Source organism: Lithobates pipiens, unplaced genomic scaffold (genome assembly GCF_037356315.1).
Source record: "Lithobates pipiens isolate NorthernLeopardFrog02 unplaced genomic scaffold, aLitPip1_a1.2 Scaffold_10, whole genome shotgun sequence".
Taxonomy (NCBI): Eukaryota; Metazoa; Chordata; class Amphibia; order Anura; family Ranidae; genus Lithobates; species Lithobates pipiens.
In genome coordinates, this window is record NW_027507686.1 from 216,325,385 (window position 1) to 216,348,095 (window position 22,711).

Here is a 22,711-nt window from a genome sequence, read left to right on the forward strand (position 1 = left end):
CCAGTTGAATCCAATCAAAAGGCGAGCAAAGTTTGTTTTCTTTAGAAAGCAAGCCACAGCCTGAGTAGAAAAGCCTGTCCCCTGCCGGCATGCTGGAGAGAAGGACCCCTGCTCTCTGTGGCTAAACTGGGACCTGTATGCAGAGGTCCAACATGCTCTTGATGAGTCAGAGCTAGAGCTTTCCATCATGAGCTTTGTTGATTACAGAGCTATAGGTCTGAGTCAGTTTGGGGCATTTCGGACCTCTGCAGAGGGACCACTACTTACACACAGAGAGCAATGGTCCCTCTCTGCTGTTCGCTGGGGATTTTATATTCAGGCTGTGGCTGCTTTCTAGAGAAAGTCAATGGTAAGTCTTTAAACATCTTTTCTTTTGATGCACTTGAAATACAATTTAGCTCATAAGTTTACATACCCTGACAGGATTTATGATTTCTTGGCCATTTTTCAGAGAATATGAATGATAACGCAAAAACATTTCTTTCCCTCATGGTTAGTGTTTGGCTGAAGCCATTTTTTATCATTCGTGTTTACTCTTTTTAAATCATAATGGCAACAGAAACTACCGAAATGATGCAGATCAAAAGTTTACATACCCTGGTGATTTTGGCCTGATAACATGCACACAAGTTCACACAAAGGGGGTTTGAATGGCTATTAAAGGTAACTGTCCTCACCTGTGATCCATTTGCTTGTAATTATTGTGTGTGTATAAAAGGTCATTGAGTTTCTGGACTCCTGACAGACCCTTGCATCTTTCATCCAGTGCTGCACTGACGTTTCTGGATTCTGAGTCATGGGGAAAGCAAAGGAGTTGTCAAAGGATCTGTGGGAAAAGGTAGTTGAACTGTATAAAACAGGAAAGGGATATAAAAAGATATCCAAGGAATTGAGAATGTCAATCAGCATTGTACAAACTCTAATCAAGAAGTGGAAAATGAGGGGTTCTGTTGAAACCAAACCACGGTCAGGTAGACCAACTAAAATTTCGGCCACAACTGCCAGGAAAATTATTTGCGATACAAAGAAAAAAAGTAACTTCAGATGAAATACAGAACTCTCTGAAAACAAGATGCACAATAAGGAGGCACTTGAAGAAAGATGGGCTGCATGGTCGAGTCGCCAGATGAAAGCCATTACTATGCCACTTACAATACGCCAAACGGCACAGAGACAAGCCTCAAACCTTCTGGAAAAGTGGCACAAAGTGGAGTGATGAGACCAAAATTTAGCTTTTTGCCCACAACCATAAACGCTACATTCGGAGAGGAGTCAACAAGGCCTATGATGAAAGGAACACCATTCCTACTGTGAAACACGGAGGTGGATCGCTGATGTTTTGGGGATGTGTGAGCTACAAAGACACAGGATTTTTGGTCAAAATTGATGGCAAGATAAATGCAGTATGGTATCAAACAATACTGGAGGAACATTTGTATTCATCAGCCAGGAAGCTGCACATGGGACGTACTTGGACATTCCAACATGAGAATGATCCTAAACATAAGGCCAAGTCGATCTGTCATTGGCTACAGCAGAATAAAGTGAATGTTCTGGAGTGGCCATCTCAGTCTCCTGACCTCAATATCATTGAGAAACTCTGGGGAGATCTCAAACATACCGTTCACGGAAGACAGCCCAAGAATTTACAGGAACTGGAGGCTTTTTGCCAAGAGGAATGGGCAGCTTTACCATCTGAGAAGATAAAGAGCCTCATCCACAAATACCACAAAAGACTTCAAGCTGTCATTGATGTTAAAGGGGGCAATACACGGTATTAAGAACTGGGGTATGTAAACTTTTGATCAGGGTCATTTGGGTAGTTTCTGTTGTCATTATGATTTAAAAAGCGTAAACACAACTGATTGATAATAAATGGGTTCAGCTAAACACTAACCATGAGTGAAAGAAAAGTTTTTGTTATCATTCATATTCTCTGAAAAATGGCCAAGAAATCATAAATTCTGCCAGGGGATGTAAACTTTTGAGCACAATTGTATATTAGCTGATTCAACGGTAACTTAAATTTAGGCTTTTAAGCGTAACTCCACTTTTGTTAACCACTTCATTCCCGGCATATAGTGAAATGACGTTCGCAGATGTGATCTCCCATCCTGGGCCGGCGTCATATGACGTCCTTCGCTTCCCGTCAGTATAGGGGGCGCACGCGCGCCCACTGTGTCACTGAGGAGCCAATGCACGTGCTCAGCGGTCGTGATGTCTGCCGGGCACCCGCGTTTGCTCCTGACAGAGCAGGAACGTGGATCTGTGTGTGTAAACACACAAATCCACGTTCTGTTAGGGGAGAGGAGACAGATCATGTGTTCCTAGTATATAGGAACACCGATCGGTCTCCTCCCCCAGTCGGTCCCATCCCCCCCACAGTTAGAACACACAGTGAGGGAACACATTTAACCCCTTGATCGCCCCCTATTGGTAACCCCTTCCCTGCCAGTGACATTTATACAGTAATCAGTGGCTATTTATAGCACTGACAGCTGTATAAATGTCAATGGTTTCAAAAACGTGTCAAAAATGTCCAATCTGTCCGCTGCAATGTCGCAGTCCCGATAAAAATTGCAGATCGCCGTCATTACTAGTAAAGAAAATAAAAATAATAAAAATATCATAAATCAATAATCTATTTTGTTGGCACTATAACCTTTGTGCAAACCAATATACGCTTATTGCAATTTTTATTTTTTTTACCAAAAATATGTAGAAGAATATATATCGGCCTAACCTGAAGAAAATGTTTTTTGTTTTGTTTTTTAAATTGGGAATATTTATTATAGTAAAAAATATATATATATTTTTTTTTTTTTCAAAATTGTCGCTCTTTTTTTGTTTATAGTGCAAAAAATAAAAACAGCAGAGGTGATCAAATACCACCAAAAAAAAGCTCTACTTGTGGGAAAAAAAGGACCGCGCAATTGTCAGTTAAAGCGACGCAGTGCCATATCGCACAAAATGGACTGGTCCGGAAGGGGGTAAATTCTTCCGGGGCTGAAGTGGTTAAGAAAAAAACACTACCCTCTGGGTGATCTATGTATATTACAAGGAGCTATGTTGAAGATTTCTTCCTTTTGTTATTCTGAAGAAATCCCTGTGTGTTTTTCTGTATCCATGTGGGCAAGTAAATCTAATGGGAGTGGTTTCATAATTACCAATCAGCTGTGCACCTGCAGGACACTAATGAGGAAAGCTGCAGGGTCTGCATCCTTTGACGTGTTCCTATTGGGAGTATCTCGCCAAAAATTAAATTTTTTTTGCAGGGGATGTCTGAAATCTGACTTATCTTAGGGCAGACTTCTGGGAAAATCACATAAGCAGGAATTGATGTTTCGGGGGGGGGGGGCGTTCTGTATACATTCTGTGTACAGAACACCTCCAGGTTGCCACATTGAATTTCATTTTCAGAAAATTACAGTGGCTGCAGATTGAAAAAGGAAAGATAATTTTTTAATAACATTCAATTACAATATGACTTGTGTCACAATTCTATACGCTATATTATTTTTTCGTTATCTGTTATTTTTTCCCCCGAAAGTGGAGTTACCCCTTAACAATCCACTCATTTTGTATCCAGTTGGGCAGGCTCCTAATAAAGAAGGTTGTACAATTAGATTGTAATTTTTATGGTCAGTTTTATAAACTGAAAACTTCTATTTCATTGAGTTCAATGCAGCATTTGTGTCTCCTGTAATGTGCTACCCTTGTGACCAGTTATATCCAGCTGTCATTTTTTAGGTTAAAAAAAATAAAAGGGGGTTTTCTCTGGCCTCACCCTGAACCCCCGTTAATCCTGACATGAAATGTACGCCCCTGCCACTTCATGGCTCCCAGCTGCTCCTCATTTGGAGGAAGCTTCCCTCTTTTGGAACCAAGTTTTTGCATCCTCAAGTGTACCTTTCTTTGGTCTGATGTATAAAAATGAATTCTGTAACTATTAATAATGTTTTTGTGCATTAATCTTTTCACTCAACCTCTAAATCATTGCATTGCTACCTTGAAAAGCCAATATATAGAAAAGAAGGCGTGGGCACTTGGACAGACCAGCAGGAAGGGTTGGAGGACCCAACTCTATGGTAAAGAGCTTAGTTTATAAGTTGACTATAAATTTACTTTAAGGACATGGACAAATTGGTATAACTGAAAGTATATTTACAGAAAGTCTATGAAGAGAAAAAAATTCAACTTTTATTGCTCACCTCCCTCTGAAAATGCCAATTACCTGAGTTTATATCCTCTGTACTTACTGAGTCACCAACTCAGAACAAGTATACAGACCTGGAGCTCGGACTTCACTGGCTGCATGCTTTTTTTCTTGAGTGATCACTAGGGGTGCAACGAATCAAAAAACTCACGGATCGGATCGTTCCTCAGATCAGAGTCACGGATCGGATCATTTTTCGAATCAGCAAATAATAATTGAATTTGCAAAAACCTGTGAAAATGCCACCACCATATAGTCCCCACTGCAATATACATCTCCCCCACTGCAATATACATCTCCCCCACTGCAATATACATCTCCCCCACTGCAATATACATCTCCCCCACTGCAATATACATCTCCCCCACTGTAATGTCCAATCAGATCAGTACAGAGAGGAGAGAGAGGAACCGGCGTCATCATGACGCCGGTTTGTTTACAGGTGATCGCTCCGTGACTGAGCGATCACATTGTAAACGCTGACGGGTGTACCAAGATGGCCGCCGCTTCAGAACTAGGCTGAAGCCGTGGCCTTTCCTAAGGCCGAGACCGCGGAGCGCTCCGCGGATCGTGGCGTGTGCCGATCCGAGCGGGGTGACCCGTTCGGATCGCGGATCGGTGCCGCACCCCTAGTGATCACTAAAGCAGACAGACAACTATTTTCAAAAGGAATCAGCCGTTCATAATCTTTTTACGCCTGAGAAACCCTCGATATAATTATCAGGTCTCGGGGAACCCTGCTAAAACCAATTTATTGGTGGTTGTGATCCGAATGCCTCCCTTACAAACCGCTCAAAGTCATTGGGTTCATTCTGCTGGCTATGCCATGTCGTGTTGACCCCAGAACTATGAAGGCACCATCAACATCAAATGGGAGGTCAATCGGTCACAGCTCAGGGAACCCCTAGCAACCTCTGGAGGGAATCCTGGGGCTTTCACAGATACCCTGTTTCCCCTAAAATAAGACCTAGTGTGATTGTCGGTGATAGCTGCAATAAAAGCCCTACCCCCCAAATAAGCCCTAGTTAAAGTCCTTGTAGGTCTTCTTTTCAGGGTAGGGCTTATTTTTGAGGAAACAGAGTAGGGCTTATTTGGGTGGTAGGGCTTATATTGCAGCCAACACCGACAATCACGCTAGGTCTTATTTTAGGGGAAACAGGGTAGCTGGCTGAGAATTTCTATGTTAATGACTTCAAATAGTGAGAAAATGGAGCCAGTGTTGGCTTTCTCTATATTTTATATGAAATTGACTTCTTTATAGTGAACATGTTCTTTGCTCATGCAGGGTAGGGTTGCCACCTGTCCAGGATTCACCCGGACAGTTCGAGTTTGCAATCATGTGTCCGGGTTTCAGACTGCCTGAAACCTGGACATTTTATTTAGACTGGACTATGACTCCCCTGCAGTTGTCCAGTTGTCTAAGCTTAGAGTGTCTGTTACATTCTTTCACACTGCCCAAGGCCAGCACTAACAAACCATCCCCCCCCCCCCCCCCCCAACACACACACACACACACACACACACAGACGGGAGAGAAGAGAGGGCTCGATCTGCACCTCCCCCCCCCCACCATCTCTGTCTGCCCACACTCCGATCCCCAGAGCTGTGCCTCAGAAAAGGAAAGTTGGGGGAAATTTGAAGTTCAACAACCTCAGATACATCTGGGAGAGAGGTGCCAAGGGGTGAGTGAGCTCACCATCCATCCCTGTCTGTGACTGAAGTATCCCCCTTCTCTCTCTCTCACATCTGAGTAACTACACTAAGGCAAATCGGGGTTCTCAGAGCACCCCTTGCATCAGAGTTCTCAGTGTCCCCCCCCCCTTAAATCAGGGTTCCCAGAGCATCCCTTATGTTAGAGGCTCCAGAGTCCCCCCTTACAGTGAAAGGGAACTCTGTGGATTCTGATGTAAAGGGGTACTCTTGTTGTTCACTTCATATGATTAGAAATGTTATTTAATAGCAAAATATATGTATAGTTTATACTATAAAAAAAAAATGCCTAATGCGCTAAAGTGTTCGGGTTTAACTTGAAGAAAATGTGACAACCCTAATGCAGGGGGAATCAACAGGTTTGCTTTAGGGTGACTCTTTCAGGGGGAAAAAAAAATAAAAATATGGGCGTCCTGCAAAAAATCTGCTGTATACTCATGTCTCCAGCCCATGTCTCCCACCTCCGTTCCATTCCAGCACTGCAGCTTCTGCCAATGTCTGCTTTCCTTTCCTGGGGAATGTTGCAGATCTATGTCCTCCACGATGCACTGACGTTTCCTCTTCCTTCACCCTCTACATTACTACAGGACTCAGCAGAAACATTGGAGGCATGGAGCGTGGTGAGGGACACGGGCATCAGACACTCCTGGAAGTGTGGCATGCTGACTACACTGACAGAGGCTGCTGTGCTGTAATGATGGAAGGCATGGGCCGGAGAAGAGATTATACTGCATAAGACGTGGAAACCAGTCCTAGCGACTCAACTATTCACGAAAACATAGGAACTGGGGTGCGGAACAATTGCAGCAGGTACTCTGGACTGAGGAGTCAAAATTTGAAATATTTGGCTGTAGCCGGAGGCAGTTTGTTCATCAAAGGGCTGGAGAGCAGTACAATAATGAGTGCCTGCAGGCAACCGTGGAGCATGGTGGAGGTTCCTTGCAAGTTTGGAGATTTGGTCAGGATCAATGGTGTCCTCAATGCTGAGAAATACAGGCAGATACTTATCTATCATATTGTACCATCAGGGAGGCATGAGATTGACCTCAAATTTATTCTGCAGCAGGACAATGACCCCAAACATGAAGCCAATGTCATTAAGAACTACCATATTTACTCGAGTAAAAGCCGAGTTTTTCAGTCCATTTTGTAGGCTGAAAACCACCCCCCCTCGAGTGAGCTGTACAGCAGCTGAACCTTTGATTGCTAATCCCGTGTCTCCCGCTGTGTTATGCAGTCTGTTTGGCCGTCCATTGTAACAAAACCCCTCCTCCTCCTCGTCCGTGATAGAGGAACACTGATACAATGCTGGAAAACTGTATCAGTATTCCATCTATCACGGATGAGGAGGAGGCGGGGCTTGGTTATAATGGACGGCCGAACAGACTGCAAACACAGCGGGAGACACCCGCTGTTTTAGTAATCAAAGGTACGGCTGCAGATGGGCACAATGAGGCTGCAAATGGGCACAGTGAGGCTGCAGATGGGCATTGTTTACCCAGTAGCTGCTGCATTTTCCCACCCTAGGCTTATACTCGAGTCAATACTTTTCCCATTTTTTTGTGGTAAAATTAGGTGCCCCGGCTTATATTCAGGTTGGTCTATACTCGAGTATATATAGTATCTTCAGTGTAACGAAGATCAAGGAGTCCTGGAAGTGATGGTTTGGCCCCCACAGAGCCCTAATATCATCATCCTGGAGTCTGTCTAAGATCACATGGAGAAAGATTTGAGGCAGCCTTTATCGACAGAAGATCTGTGGTAAGTTCTCCAAGATGTCTGGATGGATCAACCTACCCGTCGAGTTCCTTCAAAAACTATGTGCAAGTGTACCTAGAAGAATTGATGCTGTTTTGAAGGCAAAGGGCGGTCACACCAAATAATGATTTGATTTGGATTTCTCTTCTGTTCATTTACTTTGCATTTTGTTAATTAATAAAAAATAAACTATGAACACTTTTATTTCTGAAAGTATTCTTCATATACAGCATTTTCTCAAACCTGACTAAGCTTTTTTCACAGTGCTGCAGGTAAGTGAACGCTACGGAGGGTGGGGAGAAGAATGTGAACCTGTTGCTTTTATCCTGCATGGGCAAAGAACACGTTGACTTCATTTGCAAGACAAAAAAGTTGCTCTCATTTTGTTTCTCTATAATTTTATTTATGAAGCTGTGTTAAACCTTTACATTTGTTTTGTGTGTTTGGCGTCTTAGTTATAATTCAGCCAACGGTAGCCGGCTGTGCAGATCTTTATAAAAGGCAGAAACTGGCAATTTCATATAAGCAGGATTTTGTTTTATAAAAAGTAATCTTAGAATGCGCACTTAACAGGCTTTATTGTTGTCACATTTGCTACACTTTAGCAGATTATGTCTATTTCTTGCCATTTTTGCACAGTCTGACATTTAATGTTAATTTTTCATAACATAGTAAAAAAACAAAACAAAATGTCAATGCAAAATAAAGCGAAAGTAACGCCAATTATTGTGCTGACCTTTACACATAGGCCTCTAAGTAACAGCAGTAGTTGTTTTGTACATGAGCAATAGTATACATACAGTAGAGGTTTGTAATGCCAATTCATGTACTATGGCACCACCTACTGGCCAAAATACAGACTGCAGATGTCTAGTTACTGAGTTAAAGGGCTCTTCATGATCCAGGAGCTGTTAAAAAAAAAACATAATTTATTTTAAACAATACACTTTCTGAGGCACTCTATAACTGAAAAATGTTTTATCCATTTGTAGTCCGTAGCAACTAAGAAAAATTTAGTGACCCCCACACCCACCATCCTAAATCACTAGGGCTGCAAAAACCACAGTGGCAGAGTTCATTTTTGAGACTTGGGTCTCAGTTTTCCCAGGATCCCATGGGGATCATGAAAGCATCCAGAAGCTGAGATCCAAGGTAAGCATACAGTATACTCCACATACAACTTCCAATAATAAAGTAAACTTGTTATGAAAATATGCAGGCTGCCATTTCTACTGAAAATGCAGGTTATCTGGCTATTCTCTTGAGGCTTTGGCTTTAACGCTTTGCATACCTGGCCAATAACAGTCAGTGAGATAAAAATATTTTTGACTTTTTTACATCTTAAATTTTTTTTTTCCTGCTGGATATAGGACTTTGTGGGGCGACAATTGTGTACCGCTCAGTGGTGGCTGGTGCTCAAAATTTTTGGAGGGGCGCAAACAAACAAAAAAATTTTGAAAAACGCTGAAAAAAATAAACCATCAATTGCAGCAATTGATGGTTTCTTTTTTTTTTCAGTGTTTTTCAGAATGTTTTAGTTTCTTTACGCCCCCCAAAAAATTTTGATCACCAGCCGCCACTGAACGGTACACAATTGTCGTGCCACAAACACGAACGTAGTGACGTTCTTCGAGGAATTTCAGCTCTTGAGCGCCACCCTTTTGGCCCCTTCTGCTAATTTTGTGTTTGGTGAGCATTGATTCCGCTCATGCGTGTTTGTACTTTCGACTTTTGTGTGACGGATTTGTGTACTGACTATCCGAAAATCAGACGTGAAGCCGATGTCCGCCGAAAACTTACTAGCCTGTCGTCCAACTTTTGTTGGCTGAAAGTTGGACAACTGTCAAAAGGAGTGTACTAATGGTAAGATTTTGGACAACAGTCTGTCAACAGACAATCCCCTGCCAACAATCGTACCGGGTGTACGGGGCTTAAGCAGACACAAAAGTCACCATAACCCTTTATTAGGAAATAATTGACCTTTAGATATAAAGGGGTGACAGTCCCATGGGTCCAGTTTTCTGGTTTTTGTTTTGTGGTCCCCAACATTTTGTGGTTCCTATTTTAGAGTGTCTGAGAGAGGAATTCATGACTCAAGCTGTAACCTGGTAATAAATTTATCAATCAATCTGTCCCCGTGTGTCGGTTTAGCATTGCCTTCCTATGTGACAGAATTAATAAATCGCTCCCAATATATTTTCAGTAGATACATATTTTGCGTTATTTTTGCAGCATTTAATTTTATTTTTTATGATTTTGACATTTTATTTTATAACCTGTATGTGCCAAAGCTGGTTCCTAATTGAAGGCTTTATTGTCACCGCCGGCATACTATTCATATACATTATTCCTGTGATCTTTATATATGTACCATATGGGAGGTCAGCACAGGGGCCACATTTCAGTGAGATTTGCCCATCTCCTTTGATGGTCATATTGTTGGCATTAGCTGCACGCTTGTTTTAGGGTGAAGAATCTGGGAGAATTACATTTCTGTTGACACGACACCAGAACATTTTAAAGCCGACCTAACATCAAAAACACTTTTCATGTTAAGGGCATATATTCTAAATAAAAGTGTATTGTCTCGAAAAAAAGATCACAGTGCCCATCCTTGCAATGCTTCATCTTTATTTTTCTCCAGAATTAGAAGAATTTTTTATTTTTTTTTGGTGTCTACCACCAGGACTGAGAGGCTGGCCCAAAGATGGCACAGTTATAAATCGATGTGCAGTAACCTTCATGTCCTTGATTGTGTGTACACCTGTCTCACACACATCAGCCTCTTGTTGCTACATCTCTGACCACCTAGTGTTAAAAGAACACCCAACTTGCCGTCTGTAACCCTATGACCTGCTAGTGTAAAAATGTATGACAATCTCAAGCTGATTAAAGCCACCTACTTTGCGACCTTCCAAAAAGCTACGCTGAACACTAAGGGGTCACTAATAATCATTTGGGGGGTAAGAAACGCATCCTCCTGCATGTGGCAGACAGAGGACATCATTCTCCCAGACAACTCCTCCCAGGCTGACCTGGAGACACTTTGGGCATAATTAGGCTGGCCATAGACGTATCGAAATTCCAGCCAAATTGAGATCCATCAATGGGCAGGCTGATGGTACTAAAGTCTATCAACCAACTTTTATACAACCAGCCTGTCCAATTTTTCTTGTGCGATTTTATTTTTTTGGGCTATAGTGGTTAGAACTTTCACCTAGCAGTAAAAAAGTTTGCTGGTTCAAACCCCAACCACAACTCCACCTGCCTGGAGTTTACTCCCTGTGCCTGTGTGGGTTTCCTCCAGGTGCTCCGGTTTCCTCCCACACTTCAAAGACATACTGGTAGGGTAATTGGATCCTGCCTAAATTGGTCCTAGTATGTGTATGTAGGAATGTGAGTTAGGGACCTTAGATTGTAAGCTCCTTGAGGTCAGGGACTGATATTAATGTATAATAGATAAGTAAAGTGCTGTGTAAATTTACGGCGCTATATAAGTACCTGAAATAAATAAATATAGCCGCTGGCAGTGATTATTGTATTCTGATGGCTGGGAAACCTCCCGTTGTCAGAATACAATAGCACAACAGGAGGGATTCCACCAACACTGACTGTGTTGATGGGGAAATTGAGCAGTTTTCTTTCCTTCCACCTGTGGTCGAAGGACAGAAAATTGCATAATCTATGGCAGCCATTCTCAACCAGGGTTCTGTGGAACCCTAGGGTTCCTACAGAGATCGCTAAGTTCCTTGAGCTGTGGCTTTATTTACCTCCTGTTTGATGGTGCCTACATACTTCTGAGTCAATGTCACTTGGAGGAGCCAGTGGTATGACACCAATGATCTTTATAGCTCTCTGTAAGAGGGCCATTCTTACCACCACTGTAAAAAAGGGCGTTCTTCTCAATGACCACCAAAGTATGGGGCATTGTTCCCACTGACCCCCAATGAATGGGTTTTATCAGGAGTCCTGAGACCTAAAAATTATTTTAAGGGTTCCCCTGGTGTAAAAAGGTTGAGAAAGGCTGATCTATGGCTTTATTTAAGCTGGCCATACACTAGTAGAATTTTATATTCCAATTTTTCTTTTAGGATGCTTTGTTTGTTGTTAGTAGGGTCAAACTGACAGTTTGCAGCCTCAATTTTTCTCAAAGGAATTAAATTCTAACCGTAAATGCAATTTTCATTTAAAGTTTAAAGCAAACTTTTTGTTAAATACTTTTTAGTGACATTTGTCAACTTTTCACTAAAAATCTTCTAGTCAGTGTATGACCAGCATAACACTGAAGCTCAGGGACCGATGCATTTTTTTTTTTTTTTTTACACAGAAAAAAATAAATTCTTGTGTCAGGAAATAATACTGAAAAAAACATTGACTTGTCCACTTTAATATATGTGAACAATTTTCATCTATTACCTACATATTAGTCAGCATAGGATTAGGAAGAATGATTTTATTCTGATTCTAATACACAGTGATATGAACACAAAGGTTTGGGCTGTTATTTTTTTTCATGGATGAGGTCAGAGTTGCAATATTCCACAATATAATCATCTGTAATTAAAGATGATTAAAGTCTTCAGTGATCAAAGGAAGAATATTAAATTGTGATCAGAGCCAAGACTGTCCCTTATGATGCGTATACACGATTGGAATTTTGGTTGGAAAAAACTCTGATGGTTTTCCCAATGGGATTTCGCTCAAGCTGTCTTGCATACACACGGTCACACCAAATTCCGACCATCAAGAACACGGTGACATACAACACGTACGACGGGACTAGAAAAAAGAAGTTCAATAGCCAGTGGCCAATAGCTTCTGTCTCGTAGTTGAATCTGAGCATGCGTGAGTTTTTGCGCATGGGAATTGCATACACACGAACGCATTTTCGGATAGGAACCTTTTCTGACCGAAAAATTGAGAACATGCTCTCAATATTTTCTGATGGAGCATACACACTATCGCATTTTCTGACCAAAAGCTCTCATCGGTCTTTTGCTGGCCGAATTTCCAATCGTGTGTACACAGCATTACAGTTACAAAATGAACAAATAAAAAAAGATTGCTGAGGCCTCGTTCACAGACGCAGAGTCCCGTACATGGTGGACGGGCCATTTGTTTTTACCTCCCTAGCCAGCAGATGCTGTCTGCAGGTAGTTCATTTAAGCCTATGAGGACGGAGTGGCTGTACAGACACAATCACTCCTCCTAATGTGACAGAAGTGTAGGTATGGGTGAGCAGCTGTAGATGAAATATTAAGGCTCATGTCAGTAAACTACAGTACAAAGCATGTCATTTGCTATAACAATATTTATCGGCTGTATGTCTGTTATTTTAGGCTCTCTGTGTTCTGAAAATAAGGATCATTATAGCAGATAATAATTACAGATTTATAAGTGCAATGCCTAGGAAACCCTGGAAACGAGCACCCTCCAATTTTATTTGGAAATCCGCTTACACCTATATGTCTTCTTATGGTAACTCCCTTTGTACCCATCATAACATAGTCCTATGAGTTTGGCACTAACAGGTTAGGTTGTCTAAGCCATTGTACAGATGGTCGGACATTCCGACAACAAAATCCGTTGGATGTTGGTGTTGCATACACACGGTCGGACAAAGTTGTCGGAAAATCCGATCGTTCTGATGACGTTTTTTTCGTTACAACGGGACTATGTGCAGGCTAGTAGCCAATAGCTTTGGTCTAGGAATTTGATCTGAGTGTGTGGCACTTTGTTCAATCGGAATTCTCTACAAACGATCGGACAAAGTCTGATCGGATCATGCTGTCGGAAAATTTTATAGCCCAGCTCTAAAACTTTGTCGGTCAGATATTCTAACGGAAACAGTCCTATGGAGCCCACACATGGTCGGATTATCCGACAACACGGTCTGATCGGACATTTTCCTTCGGAATGTCCGACCGTGTGTACAAGGGCTAAGACAGACATGAACAATGAAGCCCTGTTTTGCAAGGACTTTTAGGGCCAATCAAGTCACATGACCAGGGCCAGATTTAATACTATGCAGAGTAGGCTTGTGCCTATAGGTGGCAAAACCAAAGAGCCTGCTTTTCACCAGATATTGGCACATTTCTATCCTCAGTAGGACAAGAAGAAAAGAAAATACGCTATATTACCAAAAGTATTCAGGTTCCCTGCCTTTAAACGCACATGAACTTTAAGGACATCTCAGTCTTAATCCGTAGGGTTCAATATTGAGTTGGCCCACCCTTTGCAGGTATAACAGCTTCAACTCTTCTGGGAAGGCTGAGCACAAGGTTTAGGAGTGTGTCTATGGGAATGTTTGACCATTCTTCCAGAAGAGCATTTGTGAGGTCAGGCACTGATGTTGGACAAGAAGAGTTGGCTTGCAGTCTCCGCTCTAATTCATCCCAAAGGTGTTCTATTGGTTTGAGGTCAGGACTCTGTGCCTGACTTTACAAATGTGCTTCTGGAAAAATGGTCAAACATTCCCATAGACGCTAAATAAAGGTATATGAAATATCCCCACGCTACTAAAGTGAAAGTAGGCAAACATTTTTTTGGTTGCAGCAAACCACCGACAGAGGTGCAACCCCCCCCCCCCCCCCTCAAAATGAGTAATAAAAAAAATCAATATATGGTGGTGCGCTCCATAATTATATTAAACATACAAATTAATAGCAAAAATAGATCAGCAATGCATTAAAGTAATAAAGTGCATATGTGCCATAAACAAAGGTATTGGTACAGCCTACACAGACATAAAGTGTATACGTGTCACGAAAGTGCAAAACTTATACAGTAAATAGGTGATCCACATACAAATATCGTCACTAATCATGTGACTTCATCAGGGAATGAAGTCTTCATCAGGGCGATTCCCTGATGAAGTCACGTGATTAGTGACAATACAAGTAGGAATACAGAGTGATACTCGGATACCGGAAGTGACGACCTGAGCACGAGCGCCGCGCTCGTTTTGTTTCGCATGTTTGCTTTGTTGTGTTATGTGAGTACCCATTATATTTTTAATAAATTTACAACGAGTTTTACATACTTCACCATTTGGAGCTCCTTTGTTTCTCTTATGGTATTCTATCGCTGGAGTGTTTATTGGAAATTCTACTGAGCCTTATGTAAACCCGCCACAGAGCACAGTGTGCTGGATATATTTATGATGTTTGCCTTACAGCAGTAAAGTAAGGAGCCACTACACCTAAACATTTGTGGGCACTGTGAAGTTTCAAGACCTCCTTGGCACCATCTGTGGCATCCAATACTTTTCACGGATTCTGTTGTGCATTCACAGATTCTTTTATGTGTGCTGCCTTTAGCACTGTGGTTACATATTGAGTTGGACACTTTCACAGATTTACATGTGTGGCACTTACGTTTGTTTACGGCACGTATGCACTTTATTACTTTAATGCATTGCTGATCTATTTTTGCTATTAATTTGTATGTTTAGTCTAATTTTGGAGCGCACTACCATATATTGATTTTATTCCCATAGACACACTCCTACATTTTTTTAGACAGCCTTCCCAGAAGATTTGAAGCTGTTATAGCTGCAAAGGGTGGGCCAACTCAATATTGAATCCTATGGACTAAGACTGGGGTGCCATTAAAGTTCATGTGCGTGTAAAGGCAGGTGTCCCAATTCAGTTGCTCTCTCCTGTGACATTCTTATAAAAATAATTGCTTGGCAAAAATTTGCATTGAACCTTAACTCCCCTCTGGAACCTGAGATTTGGACCCAAGTTTAAAGTGGAACTAAACCTTGTTTATCGAATGTACAAGCTCTTGAATCCAACCACAAGCTGATATGCCCCTGGTTAGGGATGAGCCGAACACCCCCCGGTTCGGTTCGCACCAGAACTTTCGAACGGACCCCAAATTCGTACGAACTTTAGAACCCCATTGAAGTCTATGGGACTCGAACGTTCGAAATTAAAAGTGCTAATTTTAACGGCTAATATGCAAGATACTGTCCTAAAAAGGGTTTGGGGACCTGGCTCCTGCCCCAGGGGACATGGGTCAATGCCTAAAATGTTTTTAAAAATAGCCGTTTTGGCGGGAGCACTGATTTTAATGACGATTAAAGTGAAAAAAAAAGTGAAATATTCCTTTAAATATGGTGCCTGGGGGGGTGTCTGTAGTATGCCTGTGAAGTGCCACGTGTTTCCCGTGTTTAGAACAGTCCCTGCACAAAATGACATTAAACGGAAATAACATAATTTAAAACTGCTTGCGGTTTTAATGTTATATCTGGTTCCTGTAATATGGTTGAAAATCATTGAGAACAATGGCATGGGTAGCCCTCCCTGCCCATTACCAGCCCCTTTGGGTCTTGTACGCATATTAAGGGGAACCCAGTACCCATATTAAAAAAAGGAAATGCGTGTGGCCCCCAGGCCCTATATACTCAGAACAGCAGTATACAGGCGGTGCAAACAAGACAGGGACTGTGTAGGTTTGTTGTGTTAAGTTGAATCTGTTTGTAATTTTCAACTGGTACATTTTTAAAGTGTAGCTCCAGTCAAAAAAACTATTTTTAAGCTTTTTGGAAAACATAGGGAAGGGTTATCACCCCTGTATAATTTGTTTTGTCGTACATCTTTTTTCATCTCACTTGCTGTTGTCTCCTTCCGTTTGCAAGTAGGAGATGTTTGTAAGTTGGATGTTTGAAAGTAGGGGCCTGCCCTATATGCTCTGCAGAAATGGCGGAACAAGGTGTTGGTTTTGCCACAACATTGTAAGCCCTCAAAGTGACTCTTGGTGGGCGCTGGAGCGCCCTGCTGTGAACGATTATATCAAGAATTGTAATTACATGCCATTGTTGAACAGTGGTAGAAAAATTGACCTTTGGTGGTTGTGGTGCTGGTGCCACAACACTATAAGTCTTCACAGTTACTCTGGGTGGGCACAGGAACGGGCCCTCCTGTAAAATATTATATCAAGAATTGTAATTACATGTCTCTGTTAAACAGGGGCAGAAAAATTGGGCCTTAGGCACTGGTGCTGGTGCCACCACACTGCAACCTCTCCCATATACTCTAGTTTTATTGCAGGAATTAGCCCTGCTGCAAAGCATTGCATCAAAAATTGTACTTAAACGCCCCTGTTAAACAGGGGCAGAAAAATTGGGCTGATGGCATCACCCAGAACCAGAAATGTTCTTACAACATATCAGCGGAGGAGGAAGAGGATAGACAATCAACATAACAGGACAGTCACTCAGCATCAGCATAGGCAGTCTTGAAGGGATGTGATATTTCAAAAAAAATTATTCGGTTACATCAGCTTCAGGTGCTTGGTAGCTGTGGGTGATCCAAGACTGATTCATCTTGATGAAGGTCAGTCGATCAACTGATTCGATGGACAGGCGCACACTGTGATCGGTAACAAAGCCACCAGCAGCACTGAAGGTGCGTTCCGAAAGAACGCTGGATGCAGGACAGGCCAGTAGCTCAATTGCATACTGTGCAAGCTCTGGCCAGTGATCCATCTTCAAGACCCAGTAAGCCAGAGGATTTTCGGTGGGAAAGGTGTCCAAGTCTGACCTTGCCCCTAGGTATTCCTGCACCATGTAAATCAGACGCTGGCGATGGTTGCTGGAACCGATCATACCTTGGGGCTGCGGGCTAAAAAATTGTCTGAAAGCATCAGTCAGACGGCCACCTTCTCCACCGCTCCTTCTGACCGATGCCTCAGCAACACGTTGGCCAGGACCAGGAGTTTGTAACCTCCCAGTCTCTGGGAATGCGTTGCACAGACCTTTCTGCAAGGCCTCCCGGAGATGTCTCATCCTCTGCTCCCTCTGCGATGGCAAGATAAGGTTGGCAACCTTACCCTTGTACCGTGGATCAAGGAGAGTGGCCAGCCAGTAATGGTCCCTCTCCTTGATCCGAAGAATACGAGGATCCTTCCGCAGGCTTTGCAGGATCAGGGAGGCCATGCAGCGTAGGTTAGCTGAGGCATTCGGTCCAGAGTCCTCTGGGTCACTAAGGACAACATGATCCACAGCTACCTCCTCCCAGCCACGTACAAGTCCACGTGTTTCTTGGGACTGTAAATCATCCCTACAAGACTGCTGATGCTGAGTGCCAGCCTCCACCTCCATGCTGACACAATCATCCTCCTCCTCCTCTTCCTCCTCCTCATCCTCTTCCTGTGTGATGGGTGGCACAGCAGGAACACTGTCTGGATAAAGGGGGCCTTGAGAGGCAAGGAAGTCCTCCCCTTCCTGCCTCTGTTCTGCCTCAAGTGCCCTGTCCATTATTCCACGCAGCGTATGCTCCAAGAGGTGGACAAGAGGTACAGTGTCACTGATGCATGCACTGTCACTGCTCACCATCCTTGTGGCCTCCTCAAACGGTGACAGGACAGTGCATGCATCCCTGATCATGCCCCACTGGCGTGGTGAGAAAAAACTGAGCTCCCCTGACCCTGTCCTGGTGCAGTAGTCGCAGAGGTACTCATTGATGGCCCTCTGCTGCGTGTGCAGCCGCTACAGTATGGCCAACGTTGAGTTCCACCTGGTGGGCATGTCACATATAAGGCGGTTCTTGGGCAGGTTCAACTCCTTTTGGAGCTCAGCCAGCCAAGCACAGGCATTAAATGATTGGCGGAAATGCACACAGACTTTCCTGGCCTGCTTCAGGACATCCTGTAAGCCGGGGTACCTGCCCAAGAACCGCTGCACCACCAGGTTAAGGATGTGAGCTACACAGGGCACATGGGTCAGTTGTCCCTGTCGGAGGGCGGAGAGGAGGTTGGTGCCATTGTCGCAAACCACCATTCCTGGTTTAAGCTGGCGTGGCGTCAACCACCTCTCGGCCTGCCCCTGCAGAGCTGACAAAACATCCGCCCCAGTGTGGCTCCTGTCCCCCAAACAAACCAGCGCAAGCACGGCATGGCATTGTTTTGCCTGCGTACTTGCGTAGCCCCTGGAACGCCTACGGAGCACCGCTGGTTCTGAGGACAGAGCACTGGAAGAGGCCATGGAGGAAGAAGAAGAGGAGGGGGTGGAGGAGAGAGGTGTGTCACAACCAATAGTAGCATTTTGGAGGCGTGGTGGCGGAACAACCTCCAACACTACTGCACCTTGTCCTGCATCCTTCCCAGCTGCCAGAAGAGTGACCCAATGGGCCGTGAAAGACAGGTAACGTCCCTGTCCATGCCTGCTGGACCATGAGTCAGCGGTAATATGCACCTTACCGCTGACCGCCCTGTCCAGCGAGGCAAGGACATTGCCTTCCACATGCCGGTAGAGAGCCGGAATCGCCTTCCGTGAGAAAAAGTGGCGTTTTGGGGACCTGCCACTGAGGAACCGCACATTGTACAAACTCATGGAAGGGGGACGAGTCTACCAACTGAAAAGGCAGCAGTTGAAGTGCTAGCAATTTAGCCAAGCTAGCATTCAACCGCTGGGCATGTGGATGGCTGGGAGTGAACTTCTTTCGCCGGTCCAGCAGCTGGGGCAGGGACATTTGCCTGCTATAATCGGACGTGGGTGTACTGCTAGCAGAGTGCCCGGAAGCACTTGGCTGTGACACACCTAATTCTACACCTTCATTCCTCTCAGAGCAGGTTTCAGAGAGGACTGAAGGTCTAGTGGGGTTGGAGATGCCAGCTGATGAGGAGCAAGGAGAGGTCCGCTTTGTTCTTTGGTGTGGGTCTTTGAGGTACACTTGTCAACGAGCTGCATGGCAGGTCAACATATGTCTGGTCAAGCATGTGGTGCCCAAGCGGCTGATGTTTTGGCCACGCGAGATACGCTTGAGACATATGTTGCAAATAGCAGCGGTGCGATCTGATGCACTCGTCTCAAAAAAGGCCCACACCAAAGAACTATTAGAATAACGCGCAGAGGCAGCGCCCTGCACAGGCGGAGCTCTGCGGTGTGATTCAGTCAGTGTGCTGCCCCTAAGCTGGCCCCCGGAGGGCATCCTGCCTCGTTGGACATGTGCCTCCTCCTCCTCCTCTCTCCTACCAGGCACCCACATGGAGTCAGTGCCCTCATCATCCCCTCCCTCTTCATCGCTGTAGCAAACCTGGCAATATGCTGCAGCTTGTGGAACATGACTGCCAGATTGCTGTCCTTCTTGAGCATCCCCTCTCTCTGCATTCACGCTACTGCCTTCCTCTAGCTGAGTGTCATCATCAGAGCCTACAAAACACTGGGCATCCTCCTGGAGCATGTACCCAACACTGTGCTCAAAGAGTTCAGGAGACTCCTCAGGAGGACGTGGTGGGTCTAGGGAAGGAGTCACTGATGATGACATTGAGACGAGGGAAGACAATGCGTTGGCAGCTGCTTTGCTAGTACCCTGAGACTGGGTGAGAGACGATGAGGAGGATGAAGAGGGCTTGGTCATCCACTCTACCAAGTCGTTGGCATGTTGCGGTTCAACATGTCCAGCTGCCGAAAAGAAGGACAAGCGTGTCCCATGGCCACGTGCTGATGACAATGCACCGTGTCCATGACCAGCACTGTTGTCTCTAGACACAGAGCCTGCTTGCCCTCTTTAATCGGCTTGCGCCTGTCTGCCTCTCCTTGCTGGCCTTCCAGACATGGTAATGGCCTGAAGGGAGTTGGGTAAAACAGCAGTTGGGTAGTGTATATTGTGCTGGAGGCACACAACACCCACTAACTCCTGCAGATGCCTTTATTATAGAACACCAGAGATAAAGGGGTATACTGTAATGGAGGCACACAACACCCACTAAGCCCTGCAGATGGCTCTATTAGAGAACAGCAATAAAGGGTAGATACAGGTGTATATTGTGCTGGAGGCACAAAACACCCACTAACTCCTGCAGATGCCTTTATTATAGAACACCAGAGATAAAGCCGACAGCACGCACAAGCTCCTAACACTACTGACTGCAAGCTCTATTATAAAAGATAGATCACTAGCTATATAGGTGAGGTGAATATAGCGGTGTATACTGCAGTCAGGGCACGCAGACAACAACCACTACAGAAGAGCAAGATCGAAAATCGGCCGATAACGATCGGTGTATACTGTGTTAAAGGTACACAGAACACCCACTAACTGCTTCAGACGCCAACACACTACACAAGGCCGCCGCGCTGGCGGCCTTATATAGTGTGGGGCGTGTACTACACAGCCTGAGCTATGATTGGCCACAGGCATCCTGCCTGTGGCCAATCATGGCTCTCCTCGCTGCTGGCACTGTGATTGGCCAAGCATGCGGGGGTCACAGTGCATGCTTGGCCAATCATGAGCCAGCAATGCACTGCGATGACGCAGTGCATTGTGGGCCGTGAGCGCCACACGAATTTGGCGTGAACGGCCCATAACGTTCGGAATTCGCCGAACGGGCGAACAGCCGATGTTCGAGTTGAACGTATGTTCGAGTCGAACACGAAGCTCATCCCTACCCCTTGTACATGGCACCCAGTCATCTTGGACGCATTTGAGTGGATTTAGTAAAGACAAATTGAGGGAAGTTGCACTTTGCAAGGAAACTTGACCCAGAACTAGTGATTGCGGTGACATTTCACTTTGAAAAGAATATCCAATCATGTGCAAGGAAAATAAACAGCAATTTTGCTTTCACGTAATTGGATGATGGAAGTCGTCAGAGCTTCACCTCATTTACCAAGTTCTGGGGCAAATTCCCTTTTGCCATTAGACCTTTTTGCCTTTAGTATATTCCCAGGCATGGAAGGAATGGTTTCCAGGGCTGCCCAACAGATGAACATCTATGGTGGACTTGACATGCTCTGTGGACAGAGGTCTACTGGATGTTTTTGTGAATTATTGGGCACCAACATCCCTGGAAATCCAAGTGAGGCACTTCTCACTCTCTGACCAAAAGGACTCACAACATTTCAATCCAAGTTTATAAAACACGTTCTAAGAGCCACAAAGCAAACTATAATGATAGCATTTTTGACCACCTCCTTCTCACTAGCTGAGGGCACAGTGGGATTACACTGGACTTTCTCTAATTGAAAGTTGATCGTGAAGCTAACAGACACTATGCCCAAAAAAGTGTGAGTGCCGTGGGTTGGTCATTTGTTACTGACGTCCTTTGACAAGTTTATAAAAGATTTATGATCCTGAGTGTGCTTGCCAGACATACCCCCCAGGCAGCTCAACATTCCGCCAAGGCACTCTTCTTGTTTCCCTTCTTCTATCTCTTCTTTCTTCTCTCCATCCCCCCACCTATGTGAATCAGATTTGCAAATCTTTTGGTCCAATTCCTGACATTTTAATCTATTCTTTACTTTATTTTTGTAGCATGTTCTGTTGGTATCCACATGACTGTCTTATTATACTTAGGAAATATTGTGATATTTGGAACTGCTTGTAAACTTCATATTCTTGCACCTAGGGTCTCATTTATTCAATAAAATTATTGAACATGAAAAATAAATGCTTGACTTGGTAGAGCATCCCTGTTCATACTACACTAAGGGGGTGGTGGGGAGCAGTAAAAGAGTGAAACAGTTATGGAAACCGTTTTTTTTACTTACCTGCTCTGTGCTCTTCTGGGGTGCCCCGCTGGTGCTCTTGGCTCCTCCTCTTCATCAGGTGCCCCCCAGAAAAGCTGCTTTTCATGGGGGCACCTGTCTGAGTCCCGCTGCTGCGTCCATTGACAGACACCAGGACTCAGCTCTGTCCCTCATGTCACTGGATTTGATTGACAGCAGCGAGAGCCAATGGCTCCCACTGCTATCAATCTGTCCAATGAGCAGGGAGACAGCGTCAGGAGCCGCTGGGTTTGTGCAGTATTGGATCGGATCAGGGGTCTGAGGGGAGCTGCAGCAAAGAAGGTTTTTCACCCAAATAAAAAACAATTTAAAGCCAGTAGCTATACATACTGCAGCTGCTGGCTTTTAACAATAGGACACTTACCTGTCCTGGAGTCCAGCGATGTCGGCACCACAGCTGTCAGGTGCTGCTATTGCGGGTAAGAGTACCTGGCAGTGTAGCCCTACGGCTTCACGCCGGGAACCCTACTGCGCATGGGCGAGGCCCCGCTCTTCTCTCCTACTGGCCCGGC

At 44.3% G+C, this 22,711-nt stretch overlaps 1 protein-coding gene across 1 annotated transcript in view; it reads right to left on the bottom strand.

Annotated features, from left to right (window-relative positions):
• Positions 1–8,065: 8,065 nt before the first annotated feature.
• LOC143939584 (hatching enzyme 1.2-like) overlaps positions 8,066–22,711 on the bottom strand; it is a 67,711-nt gene continuing 53,065 nt past the window's right edge. The window contains exon 13 of the mRNA XM_077460979.1: positions 8,066–8,592. Coding sequence (XP_077317105.1) covers positions 8,579–8,592 — 14 coding nt within the window. The 3' untranslated portion in view covers positions 8,066–8,578. The remainder of the gene's footprint in view (positions 8,593–22,711) is intronic.